Below are 14893 nucleotides of genomic sequence, written 5' to 3'. Positions count from 1 at the left end.
AATACATAGGAATAAAATGTTTAGCACTCCTAGGTATTATTGCTGCACTCCACTGCTGTCAAGGAATCCTATTTTCTGGAACTGTATACCAGAGAATTAGGTACAGAGGTCAATGACCCTTACGGTTGCTCTCTTACTTTCCCACCCAGAAGTAATATGAATCAGTTGTGCTGACCTATGTGCCCAATTTGTGATCCAACTGACTGAGGTACCACATTGGAAGCAATGTGGTTTCCTCATTTCAAGGCTTATTGGAACAAATTGTTTCCATTGTTTCCTGTGCACATACTAGAGGGCTTACATCCAGTTTGATGTGTTAAAATTGCTCTTATAATTCCACCCCACATCCCCCATATAGAAACAGTCTTGGTCAAATTAACAAAAAGCTTTTGGTCTACGTTCGAACATTCATTCAATGTCATGGTGACAAGTCATAATCTGTTAACTGCATATGTCATGGAAGATGCCTATTCGGTATTTTGAACGTGAGTGTGGAGCTTTGTTGCACAGAGCATTGGGCCCAGTGAATCACACCAGTGCTTTAGTTTCAATCACTGCCCAAATCTGGCAGGCAATGAACTGAATCATTATCATTTGCCTGATATCGGCACTATGAACTTTGAATCATTGCTGAATTTGAGGCTCAGTCACATAAAAATACAGCAAAACTATTTAGTAACTGTTTTATGCCACCCTGTTTGGCAACATGAACTGGGCAAGGGGCAGTAAAAAAATTGCCTGCATTAACTTTAGCAACATTCACAAAGCTGTGAACAATTGTGCAGATCTGAAAAATTCCAAAAAAGGGTTAATTCTAATCTAGTTTTTTAAAAAAAAGTTATTATACTCTTTCATTTCAAATTCCAGCTGTGCTTTTCTGAGTCTTCAGCCAAAACATGAGAAAATCTTGGCTGCTGTCAATTAAAACAAAAACGTAGAGCCAGTGACGAACAAGAAAGTCTGTCTTTTAGGAACAAAGAAAATAGAAATTGGATCCATCCACTTATTTTAAAAGATTATTCGTTTACATTTGTCTTCAGAGAGTTAGTAGTGCCCACATTAATAAGATAATTGTTATAGTTATTATGTCTATAAGTATTAAGGAGTACTGGCATAATATATTCCCTTTTAATTTTCACAAAAAAGTCTACTTTGAGATAAAGGACAGATATTTCTATACTATAAGAAGAACCAGAAAATGGCTGTTCAAGTCCAATAGATCTCATGGGGCAAACTAAAAATAAACAAGCATTTTGTTCATGTGATACCACATTTAGAGATAAGCTGACATTCTCCACATTTAGAAGGCTGACAGAAAACGTCCAAGGCAACTCAATGTATTTTAATTTGTAGGCTGTTTGTGAGTTTTCCTATATTGAGTAGGTGATAAGGCAGAAATCTACAGGACTCTGCAGTGATGAAATCTGGCATAAAATGAAGCTAATGAAGTTCTTGCAGAATTGAAATAGCTATGTAGATCATTGTGGGGTGTGTGTGTGTGTGTGTGTGTGTGTGTGTGTGTGTGTGTGTGTGTGTGTGTGTGTGTGTGTGTGTGTGTGTGTGTGTGTGTGTGTGTGTGAGAAAGTGCATGCATGTGCTTCTGTCAATTGAGTTAATACTGGAGTAGACTATCTTTACTGAGAGACTGTTAAGACTGCTACAAACACAGGAACAGAAGTACACCATTCAATCCATTGACTAATTCAGCACTTCAAAACTATCCCCATAACCTTTTGAGCCATTGGTCATCAGAAGTCTATTGATCTCTGTTTTAAGCATAATTAAGGATTGAGCTTCCACAGCATTCTGAGGGACAGAAATGCAAAGGCTCATAATCCTCCAGGTAGAATGGTGTTTCTCCTTATCTTGGATTTAAACAGCATCCCTCTTATTTTTAAATGATGTTCCCTGGTTCTAGACTCCTGAACCAGGGGAAATGTAATACCTGCATCTAGTGTCTCTCCCTTTAAGCATGTCACAGCTTTCAGTTAGATCACCTCTCATTCTTTGAAACTCAAGAGAATACAGTTTGCACAATCTCCCTTCATGGGATAGTCCTACCATTCTGGGAACAAGTCTGGTGAACCTTCATTGCCCTCCTTTGTGACAATCATATGTCATTATATAAAGAGACCAAAACTGCACACAGTACTTAATAGCAACCGAACCAGTTTTCTATACAACTGAAGCAAAACTTCACTACTCTGTACTCAAATCCTCTTGTAATAATGACTAATATTCCAGTAGCCTTCCTAATAGCTTGCTGCATCAGCTTGTTAGCCTTCAGTGACTTATTGACTATGATTGCAAGGTCACTTTGAACATTTCCATTATCCCATTTCTTATCATGAAAAAAAACGCACATCTGTTCCTCTTACCAAAGTGGATAACCTATAATTTTTTCCACAATTTATTCCATCTGTTACATTCTTGCCCAGTCACTAAGCCAGTCTGAATCCTCCTGAAGCCACTTTACATCTTCCTCATGTTATACATTCATGCTTAGCTTTGTATCGTCCACAAATGTGGAAACAGCCCTGAGAGACATTGTGAACTGGGGTGGTCCAAATTCTGATCCTTGTAGTACTCACTCATCAACATCTGTCAATACGAGAATTACCTGTTTATTCCTACTCCGTGTTCAGCCAGTTTACCAATCATTAATCTATGCCAGGATTGTACATTCTATCACATGTGTTCCTGCATGGGCCCTTTTCAAAATCCATCTGAAAATCTGGGTATAATACATCGACAAATTCCCTCTTTTCAATTTTGTGAGTAACATCTTTAAAAAAACTCCAAGTTCATCGAAATACCATTTTTCATCTGGAATTCCGTGCTGATTACGCCTAATCAGATAATTATTATTGAACTCTCCATTTATCATATCATGATAATTGTACTTTGAATTGAGTAAAATGCAGCAAAAAAACCATTTTAAGGAAAAGTGATCTCTCACTGTCAATATTTGTAATTTGAATTTAATTCAGAGTGCAAATAGTGTACACAAAGCATTTTAAATTACATTCATTTTACTTTTCCACATAAATATCAATATAGTAGAGCCAAGAAAAATATGCAATGATTTTGATTTACAATTTACACTTTTAATATCCTGCCAGATTAATCGGCATAATGCCTAACACATCAGCAGTGATTGAACTGGGAACAACTGGCCTCTAACAGTCAATAAGATGACAATCTATTCTGTGCCAGACATTTCACGTTTGACTCAGATTAATCTAATCTAGTTAGTAATGTGACGCTTTAATCTTCAGATTCTGGGTTTTTGGGTGAAAAGCAAGAATCAATTTTAACTCCATCCACTCAATGGAAACCAGAAGCTGGGTGGATGGGTGTTTTCTTAAAATTAGCCAGGCAACTTACCCTCTGCCTTTCCTCCTTTGACCATCAATTCTGACTTTCTCTTCTGAGCAGACAACTAAGAGTCTTCTCTCCACACTATAATAATCCAGTATTGTTTTATCAACATACACTCTATGTTCAACCATATCTCCTTCATCACAGTCCAGGGAAATAATGAGAACTGCGATGGAAGACGAAGACACTCCACCATTAGTTCTAGGGCCCATGCCTCTGATTGCCTGTCATTTGCATGGGATACACTGGGAAGGTGCAGCCAGCTATGTCCCCAGTAGGGCTTTCATGTAATCTCTGGTCAGGACAGTGAGACTGGCAGCTGGGGAAGTCACTCCATGCACTGACCATCAATTCAAGGTAGGATTGAAGAGAATAATCCATACTCTAAATATCAAGTGGCATGACATAAGTCTTGTTTACAATAATGATTACTGGTAAATTACAATGTTGTTTTATGACTCTGCTCATTGGGATGATCTTAAACATCTTTAAACAAATAAAGTAGACCTTTGAGTTTATACCTTATTTTTATACAACATCAGCCAAATGGATTAATCATAAAGAAAAACACCAAACCTTCAAAGCTTCTAGACCAGCCTGGATAACTGGGGCAAAGACAGTTTCACTCTCACTGGTGTCGCCAAACATTTCGGGGATCTGGTCCAGTAGGCTTTGAAAATAAAACAAATTTAAGATGAAAGTTTAGTGGTTTGATTTATATTTCCCCTTTTCACTCCATTCTTCACCCAATCCACCCTACTCCACTACAATGATGTGGATATGGTCTCACTGGAGAAATTACAGACGGGGGAGGCTCCTCTATAGGAAAACTTAGGTACATCTCGCCCTGAAAATTTAGTAATTGTGCCCTAACAGGAACAGCTGTTTAATACACCTCGGTTATTCTGGCATAGTCTAACCATTGCTTCAGTTTGCCTGACAGGTAGAGCCTATACTCACTTGGAATATTGGATTGGAATATATCTCCTTACTTAATACTGTGGGCTCCAAATATAGACTAGATTCCAATCAGAAGATTGTAAGTGGGGTGGGGATTGGTTTGGGGAGTAAGGACCGGATTGGGTTTGGGTGTATGTGGGTCAATGTGAGTCACTGGGGGCCTGTTGGGACAGCACAGTGCTCAGTGGTTAAGGCACTGTTCTTATTTTGTTGTGCACGTTTACAACATGATCAGAAAGTCCCAAGAAATGGTAAAGACCTTTTCCAACAACCAGAATTACTAGAAATTACTCAGGAACTCTCCACAGGATTCAGGGGCCTGTGTGTTCAAGTCCTGTAACACGTCCAGCTCAGAATCATAACGCTCTGAATAAGAGCAAGATGTTCGTCAGCTGAGCCAAGATTTCACTGTCTGCTCATGAGGTGTGTAATTATGTAAATAATCACAGCTGCTCACTTAAAATGTTTTGTGTTGCATATCTGGAATACAGTTATGGTTGCACATTTGGGGAAAGTAGTTGAAAGAAAATGGCCAATTTTCTGCAAACTTAAGCTAGCTTGTAGGAGGTTCTGGGTGCCAAACTAATGATTTTTAATTCTTTTATTGGGATGATAGTCACGGATGGTTTCTCTGCAATTCTCTGTAATGTTCTCCCTGTGGGTTAGTACTATGACCCACAGAAAGCATGGGATCAGTCCTAGAATATTATAAGGAACGTAGGGTTGAATCCTGGGTGAACTGGTAATCACCAGCGGATTACCAGTGAGCTTCTTTTTCCTAACCAGCACGGGAGCTCCTCATTTCTCTCCAGGATGTCTGAACCAGGCTTCTTGGGAAATGCACAAGGTACCTGTTTTGGCAGTACACATGCAGTATAATATCATCATGAGAATCCAAGCCACCCTATTGTTCGGGCATTAATGGCTGTTTTCCAAGATTTAAATATCCCAAAGTTATTTTGACTAGTTACAAAGAGGTATCAAGCACCCAAAGTGTGGTAGACCAGCAGGTGGGTGAAGAGGTAGAGTGGGTTGGCCTAATAGTCAGGTCAGGGTGGGGATTGGTTTGGGGAGTAAGGACCGGATTGGGTTTGGGTGTATGTGGGTCAATGTGAGTCATTGGGGGCCTTGGGACAGCACGGTGCTCAGTGGTTAGCACTGATGCCTCACAACACCAGGAACCTGGGTTTCATTCCACTCTCAGGCAACTGTCTGTGTGGAATGTGTTCCTGTGTGTGTGTAGGTTTTCTCCGGGTGTTCTGGTTTCCTCCCACCATCCAGTGTGCAGGTTAGGTGGATTGACCATGCTAAATTGCCCATAGTGTTAAAGGATGTACAGGTTATGTGGATTAGCCATGAGATTTGTAGGGTAGGGTAGGAGAGGGGGGATCTGGATGGGATGCTCTTCGAAGGATCAGTGTGGACTCGATGGGCCAAAAAGTCTGCTTCCACAGTGTAAGGATTCTATGATTCTATAGTCAACCAAGAGTTAGTGCAGGTTAGGTAACTTTCCAGGTAAATAATTTGAAATCCTCCGAACTTGCTGACTCTAGTTTAGGAAACACTTCCAGTGGTTCCAGACTTCAGGTAATCATCTGTTGGAAGATTAAGCTTCCCGTACAAGTTCTGGGTCTTCCCCATGTTCCTATTGTCCATCTTTCAGTATAGGTTGCTGTAAAAACTGTCTTCCAACCAGAAACTCAGGCCATAATTATTTTGTCGTTCTAGGAATTATGCATAATTGACAAAATGTAGAGAAATATCATTTAAAATTTTCAGACTGCCGCCCCCTTCCCCCCCAACCCACTGAGTTTTTAAACAATCCCTTCTTCCCTGAGGCTCATACATTTTATCACCGAAGGAGATCAAGGGATTGACAGTTCCACTAAACTCTGGCAAGAACTCAGCAGAACCACTCGTAAGAAGATTGTTATCTTTCACGCAGCAGTGATTTGAAAATATTGGACAACAGAGGATAAATGCGTGAACCAGCCAATATGTATTGAAAAATAATTAGTACTTTGTGTTTTACATACATTCATTTCCTGATAGCATAATAAAAAGCATTATAAGATTTGTCTTGATGTTTTAAAAAGTACTCATAGATGCTAGACATCATCTTGTACTTATTTGGTTTGACTTTCCCTGGTTATGGTAATCTGTTTGGATTGTCAAAGGCCTTTGGGTTTGTGTCATCTCAAAGAATTTATAGACAGTTTTGATAAAACAGTATTTATGAATAATAAACTAGCCATTAAACCTAGCTGAATCGAAACAAAACCAAAAAAAATTAATCTTTTATTCTTAATTTTGGCTATAATATTTGGCCCAATGTCACATAAAACAATCTATTTTTTGGAAAAAGTTCAAAAAGTAATTTAGTCATACAGTAAAAATATGAGTATATATTAATTTGGTTGTATGAGAAGTTACACAACGGACCAAAAATGGTTTGCCCATCATCTGCTGTAATGTTTTTATGGGAGATCATCAGAATCCCGAGGGAAACAACTTTAATGGCTGGGAGTGGAGTTTTATGTGGGTGTACTGCAGAGTTCTGCTGCTCTCCAAAGTAACAGCAGCAGATGACTGCAGAACCAGAATACTTTGAGAAAATGAATCACAACAAGCATTCATTTTGACATTTGTTTTATGTACAAGGAACAAATGTAGAGCCCTTTCTACCAGTCAAACAAAGTGACAGTTATTATTTACCATGGTGCTCTTGGGATGACATAATTTGTTTGTCAAGTTGTAAAGGCACAGCAAAACCTTTTTACACTTATTCAAATTCAGACATGATTTTATTGCAATTTCTATTAACATTCATCAGATACTAATGGTTTCAGTTTTCCTTACTTGTTGATAACAGGTCGAGATTCCTGGACATTGACAAGGAAGCCATCCAGAAGAGGAACAAACATCTCTCCAACGTCTGACACCACCAACATCTGTGGCTGGGCAAGGCTGCTCTTCAGATTGTAGAACTGGAGAACTTTGTTGTAAGTGACAAAGCCAACTCTTATGGCAGAGGTCTCTGCTTGATCTTCCCTGTAAAATTATTTGAATGTGAAAGAGGAGGTTAATAATATTTATTAAATAAAATGGTCAACTATCAACAGGATCAATTCGTGAAAGATTTTGGAAGTTTTGTATTGCTATTACATAAAAATTATATGAAGCAAAGCTGCAAGAATTAAAGTTACTTAGATCATACCACAGTGTTGACACTTTAGAATATCAATTAAGGAGAGCAGGAGAAAGAGCGATGTCTGCACCAACAACTTGAATTTATGTATTGCCTGAATTGCAGTAAAATGTCCAGAGGTGCCTAAATACCAGCAATGAAAGAGGGAACAGCACTGGTAGATTTCTGAGTTTCTACTGAGAAACAAAATGATTGTCAATTGACTTAAAAGATATATTCAAATATAAGAGGGAATGGTGGCAGAATCTGTTGAGATTTGAGCATTTGTCAATCATCTGAATTAATTAAAGAAATAACAGGAACAATAATTTGCAATTATTAATATCTTCAACAAAAGAAAAATGCCCAACATGTCTCACAGATTCATAGCAAATAAAATGGATGCCAAACAAGAGAAGATAACGAGAAGGGCAACCAATAGACAGGTCAGGGTCAGCGTGACATTTCCAACTCAGCAAACTTGCCTCTATTAAGGAGACATCCAACTCACCATATTTCCAATCCAAGAGGAGTGGATGGATATAGAGGTGGCCTCGCCATTTCCAGAAGTAGGTCTGAGGCAGCAAAGGAGGAAGGCAGATGATAAGGTCAGCAGACTAGAAATTCCTCTCTGTTATGGGATATTAGCCTAAATGTAATCAGGAATGTCAGACCTTCGAGCCCTTTGTTCATCTATGACCACTCCACCAACCTGCTATAACTCATCCATACACTCATGTTTTCAATGTCCATCCATGCCCCCTCAGCCAAAATTCATATTGAGGCCATCTAGAAAACAGAGGTCCAGCCAACTGTTCTATATGCTTCGTAGATATGATTGCAAAGAGGCTTTATTTTGAATACATGGTTGAATTCCAGAAATGGTTAATAAACTTAGCTCAGTAGGCAAAGTCTTCACAGCTTAGTAGGGCAATTATAGATTTGTATAATTGACATCTTTACTAACCCGCAATAAATTAATCTTTCTTTGAAGAGTTACTTTCAATGCCTGTGTAATTGGTTACAAGATTAAGAAATGTGAATTCAATCAAAGCTTTTTGTCATTTATAATACTATGGAGGTTGTGATTTATTAACAACTTATTGAGCTAGTAAGAGGGACAATGTATTTTAAAGGAAATATTGAGTGCGTATCATGTTAGTTTCTGACTTGGGCCTATTGGTTAGATTCCCTCAGTGTGAGGAAACAGGCCATTTGGCCCAACTAGTCTACACCGATCCTCCAAAGAGTATTCCACCCAGACACATTCCCCTCTGACCAATGCATCTAATACTACAGGCAATCTAGCACGGTCAATTCACCTGACCTGCACATCTTTGGATTGTGGGAGGAGATCAGAGCACCCGGAGGAAACCCCCACAGACACAAGGAGAATGTGCAAACTCCACACAGATAGTCGCCCTAGGCTAGAATCGAACCTGGTTCTCTGGCACTGTCAGGCAGCAGTGCTAATCACGGAGCCACCGCGCCACCCCATTGCTCCCACCATGTTTCATAGTTCTGCTGAGGTGCTATGAACCACTCCTACCAACAAAACAAGCTCAGCTCCATCAAAGTTGGAGGGGATGAGTTGAAATGTTATAAAAGAGACACCAAAGAGAAAGTAAAAAATAACATGCCCAGAGATTACAACTATCAGGAAAGAATTAAAATAAAAGAGAAGGCTGGGAGGACATATTGAAAATTAAGAAGGGGTTGATAAGTTAAACTTGAGAGATATTTACATTTACATTGAAAACGAGTAATCATAAATGTGATGTCAGAAGTCACACAACACAGGTTATAGTCCAACAGGTTAATTTAAAAATTACAATTTTAGAGTGCTGCTCCTTTTTCAAGTGAAGTGGTGGAAGGCACACTTGCATAGAATATGTTGGTGGAGAGATATTGGTAAGATAATCAACAGATAAGTACAAATAGTGTGAGTAGAGTGTTGACAGGCTGAAAACTAAGTCTTTGCAGGTGATCAAGAGTGTCAAACAGTGAGAGTGAAGTGTCAGCAGCTGAATAATAAGGGAAGAGTTGACCTACTAATTGATTAATTAAGGCAGAGAGATAATTACAAATAATCAAAAATAAGATTGCGCCAGAGACAAACCAAATGGCTTGTGCACCCAGTTACTGTCATTTCCATATCATAAATGAGACACCCATTGAAATCTAATACAGAATTCACAAGAAATTTCTCAGTAATTAGTAGGAATGTCGGACTTGTCTTAATGAGTGGTTGAAGCAATATCATTGAAGAATTTAGTGGGAAGGTGGTCGAGACAGAAACAACAGAAGATTACGCTGCTAGGGTTACATTAAATAAAGTAGGAATGTAGCTTGTGCAGAACATTAATGCTGGCAAGATAAAGTGGGATGAATGGTCTGTTTCTGTGCTGTAATTATCTTCTAATATTTTGTAAAAAGTGCGTACAGCTAACTGGGTACAACAGCAAATATTAACTGATCTATGACTACATTTCTGCAATAAACATTTTCCTAATATGAGCTGGAAAACCTTTCAAAGAAACATATATAATACAAATAGAAAGCTAATCACAACAATGCTAGTAACAATGTTAGATAACACTACCATACATAGTTAACTGGTACACTTAAATACATCTGTTACTTTTCTTAAGAGTATCATAATTTTCAGACTTATATTATATTCTTACCGTGGTAATTTATCCAGCAGGCTCTTGAGTTCCTCACATATTAATTTCACACAGCCATTTTTGATGTTGTAATATGACACATCAATCATGAAGATGAAGGCTGGTGGATTAGGAGGCTTGCTATTCTGTAAATAAAATTAACATTATTTACATTTGTGAACAATTTTTTTAAAAACGAGCTGATCTCCTGATAGTGATGTCGAGATTTCACATAAACATATTGACTGTGAAATTCCACAAGGGCTCTTGGGGAACGGTATAGAATTAGAATTCTCACCATCAATGTGAACTAAAGAATATTGTTTCATTTTCATCAAACACCAAATAAACATTTTAGCTAGTCATCTGTCTCATTTACCTGTTAGTTCGGCTTGCTAGATGAAAAGTGGCTGTGATGTTTGTCTACAAACAACAAATTGCTTGTAAGTAGTTTGGAGCATCGTGGATATGATGAAGTACCTAACTTACACAATATCGTTCTTCCTCAAAGATCATGTAAATTAGTTACCTGCTTGTGCTTATAAATGATACCACTTCTCTATAATAGCTGCTATGTTACAGTATTATTGTCATGTATGACTCTTTTCTACAAACTTCATCTGAAATGGGTCTTTCACAATGCTCCATCAATTGTTGCAACTGACATAAATTTTAATTTTAGGTTTTCATTTATTTAGGATATAATTTTGAACCTGATTTACAAGTTCACTTATATTTATCTACAATATGTAATGCACCCAAACCAGGCAGATAAAGAAATGACCAAATATTCAGAGAAACATTAATATATGTTAATACAGTGGTTGATAGCCTATAATACAAGAGACTGGGGATAAACTGATGATTTTTTAGGACCATGAGGGTCTTCTGTGCAGTTGGTGATGTCAGACGCCCTACCTCTGGGGCAGAAGGTCTGGGTCAAGTCCTGCCTGCCTAAGAGGTGTGTCATAATATGCCTGAGTTGATCAAGAAATCTATTTATTTAAGTTACTACATGTTCTATTATAATCCACTTCTAAAACTTCAATTATCCTCTGAGATACCTTTATGCTGAATATCCAGTAAACTGACATGAATCATGACTGAACACGAGATGCCTGAAGATGCAAGGTTATTGCCTTGATCCTTCTCGTGCACAAAACTCTGCATTGAGAACACTGAAGGTAAAAGCGTATCTCAAAGTATCCTACTGTGTTATGACTGAGTTTTTAACCATGTTCAAACATCTGTTTTACAGTCGATAGTCCCAGAATGCCACAGAGGTTTATTCAGTTTTCTTGCATAATTGCTGCAGAATATTTGCAGAAACTCGAAGGAAATGGATTAAATGGGTGAAATGGCTAATTTTGTTACTTTTCATGGGAGTACATCAGTGCCCTCTTGAAGTTAAGGTGAGAGACCAGTCAAACATTGTAGAATTTCAGTGTTATTTTAATTGAGACACTAGTAAAATATTTCTCTTTGAACGGTGTTAATGGATAAAAGTCATTTTAAAAGCTTAGCATTTAAAAGTTGACACATCTTAAAGTTTTTGAATAAATATTGCTGAAAGACACATAATTTATTGCAAAAGGATATGATGTTTGAATATGACCCCTTGAGTTTCGTTCCCTGTGTGGAGCCAGGTATGTAGGTCACACATTCAAAGTCTGATGGATTGTATGAAACAGCAAATCCCTTTGGCTGTTCACAAAAAAACAAGGTACTAATTGTATGTAAATATCCTGTGCCTGCAAAACCTTCAACATTTGCTCAACATTAGATGGGATTCTTCAATTAGATAACATTTACTAGAAAATCCTACATGCATGAAGAATAATGTTGTCAATTAATTTTGGATTGTGAATTGGGCTCATTGTGTGGTGTACTTGTGTGCACATGTATTTTAATTAGACATGAAGAACACATGCACATAATGCACCTGTTACAACTCAAAAATAGTTGACAACCATTTGTTAGTTAGTTTCTAAGGACAATATCTTGACCAGTGTCAAGCTGCATCATGTGTTGAAATCTAAACAAAGCTGGGCAGTTAACTGTCAATTGTCATCAATATCTGCAGTCGCCATGACAAAACATATCTCAATGAGAGTCCACTTGCCAACCAATCAGCACTCTCCTATCATACAGTACAATGGTGGGTTTCTCCTTCAAGTTTGCAAATTGGCCTGAAGAATGGAAGACAAAAAGTTTTGACAAAATGTGGCACTTTTCAGCAATACTCAAATCTCAATATTGAAATTTGGTCAATTCAATACACATTCAAATTTTAGAGCATGTTTGTCTCACTGGAAGTATCTATTATAAAACTGTAAGATTTTATTAAGTTGTTTATTATAAGATAACCAGGCCAGAATTCTTTGCTGCTAACTTAAATTTTGGAAATGAATTCACACAACATCTGAAAATGATCAAGTTTTCTAATTAATAACTGACACACATATAGCATAAACATATTTATTTGGCAGACAGAATTGGAAAAGAATTCCTCCTCCTGATAGCTAAAGGGTAAAAATTAAACCCCTACCTATATTTTGCTCCTTAACATTTTCTTGCTTACAAGCGTGGGTAATGCATTTCAATTGACCACAATGTAAAAATTGGTTTGTATTAAGTCTTTGTAGTCTAAAGCCTCAATTTGCTTTGTGTTTCCCAAGAGATTCCAATTTTGCTTTCAGGTACTGGGTTATTAATTGTTTGGCAATTATTCCCTTTAGATGAAACAAAGCAACACTTTCAAAGGCAAACTGCAATAGAACTGTGTTAAATGTTAACAACCTCAAATGAAAACCACTGTAAGAACATTAGGCATTTGGATATAAAATGTGTGACTAACAGCAGAAAACGTGGCACGCCTGTGACTCATAAAATAGTACAGCACAGTGTTAGGGCCACAGATCAGACACATCCTCTGATCCTCTGGTGTGTGAATTCAGAGTTTAGATTTCGATTTCGGTTTTATTGTCATGTGTACTCAAGTACAGGGATATAAGAGTACAGTGAAACATGTAAGTATTGCCATTCCTGGCGCCATCTGCAGTAACAAAGGTACCTAGATAAACAATCTGAGATACAAAAATAGAAAAATAAAGAAATAACTTAAAATGTTCATGAATTTGTATAAACTTACGTGTGGTCCTATGTAATTCAGGAATTGTTAATTTCTGCAGCTGTTCCAGTAAATCTTACTGTACTGTCTCCAAAAACTGTCAAGTCCTGCCTAAACTGTGGTAGACACAACAGACAATGTGTGTCGAAGCTGCTTTTATTTGTTTGTGAAAGCTATGAAGGTACTAACAGTAATCTTCCAGTCTTTCTTAAGTAGGGAAATTGTGCCAAAGGACAGGAAATGAAAATGCTGCACACTATTTCAAAGAAAAAAGATGCAAAGATAACCCCTGCAACTACAAGCTAGCCAGCTTAACCTTGGTGAAAGAGGAAGGTTTCAAAACAATAACATAGGATAAAATTAACAGTGATCTGGACATGGTTGGATAAGGAAAACCAGAATGAATGTTGACGGAGGTGAATGGGTGCCGAACAACTGCATTGTTGTGTCTCGGGCAACAAAGAACATCCTGACTGCTGTTGGTACTAGACATATCTGAGCAAGTGAACAGGCCACCTTTGGGCATCAGGAGATGAGTTGCTCACCTCAGAATTCCTAGCCCCTGACCTAGTCTTGTCGCCACAGTATTTATGTCGCTGGCCTATTACAATTTCTGGTCAATCGTAACCACCAGAATGTTGACCACAGAAAGTTTGATAATGGCAATGCCATTGATTGTCAAGGAGCGATGGCGAGAGTCTCCTTTGTTGGAGATGCTCATTGCCAGGCAACATGTTATATAAACATGATTTAACCACTAAACAGCCCAAGCTTGGATGTTGTTCAAATCATACTGCAAATGGATGCAGACGACTCCACCTCCTGAGGGGTCATGAATGGTGCTTTAATGATTGCACATTCTTATTTCTGACCTCAAATCAGCCACAGTGGAAGGAATTGAACTTACTGACTATAAAGGTGTCTCTCCCCTCACACAGTTTCCAAAAGTTAGCTATGGTTACTTATGATAGGGAGCTTTGTTAGCCATGCATGGAATGTTGGCTCCAACAAGAACTAAAAACCTTGACACCATCCAGGTACCACCTTAAACATTCAGCCCATCTACCAGTGGCACACATCAGCAGCAGCGAGTACCATATAAAGATGAACTGGCAGCAAACCGCCATGGATCTTCCTGACTATGTCCCAAACCTGCAATCTCTACCACCTAGGACAAGGACAGGAGATGAGTGGGGGTACCATCACCTTTAAGACACTCAACACCTTGACCATCATAGCACTGTTCTTTTACTGTTGTTGGCTTTCCTGGTTTGTCCAGCAGCCAATTAATGGCTGTCAGGCCTTGAAATGGCTTGTGGTGGGGGTTCTGTACTCTTCCAAGAGGAAGTCCTTCCTCTGAAAGCTGCTATCCAGTCAGAGGAGCAGCAGCCATGGCTGGGAATGCAGGCAGTTCCGAATAGCAGACACTATAGGAGCCTGACCTTAAAGGTTAATTTGGAGTCTTCTCAGAACCGGGCTGACCCACTGCAGCAATGGGAGACTGCAGGAATGGGAGTGTCATAGCAGATGGAGAGGAGGACATGGGGGATCCTGTCCCTGTGGGAGAAG

General features: G+C 38.4%; 1 protein-coding gene across 1 annotated transcript in view; it reads right to left on the bottom strand.

Moving 5' to 3' along the window:
• Positions 1–14893, bottom strand: part of LOC132816624 (protein transport protein Sec24D-like) — a 202212-nt gene that overhangs the window by 71460 nt on the left and 115859 nt on the right. The window contains exons 11-13 of the mRNA XM_060826441.1: positions 10216–10340; positions 7201–7392; positions 3958–4051 (exon numbers count right to left, since the gene is read on the bottom strand). Coding sequence (XP_060682424.1) covers positions 3958–4051; positions 7201–7392; positions 10216–10340 — 411 coding nt within the window. The remainder of the gene's footprint in view (positions 1–3957; positions 4052–7200; positions 7393–10215; positions 10341–14893) is intronic.

The sequence above is a fragment of the Hemiscyllium ocellatum genome, chromosome 1 (genome assembly GCF_020745735.1).
Source record: "Hemiscyllium ocellatum isolate sHemOce1 chromosome 1, sHemOce1.pat.X.cur, whole genome shotgun sequence".
In the NCBI taxonomy this organism is placed as follows: domain Eukaryota; kingdom Metazoa; phylum Chordata; class Chondrichthyes; order Orectolobiformes; family Hemiscylliidae; genus Hemiscyllium; species Hemiscyllium ocellatum.
The sequence above is the reverse complement of the archived record's forward strand: the minus strand, read 5'-3'. Positions and strand labels throughout refer to the sequence as shown.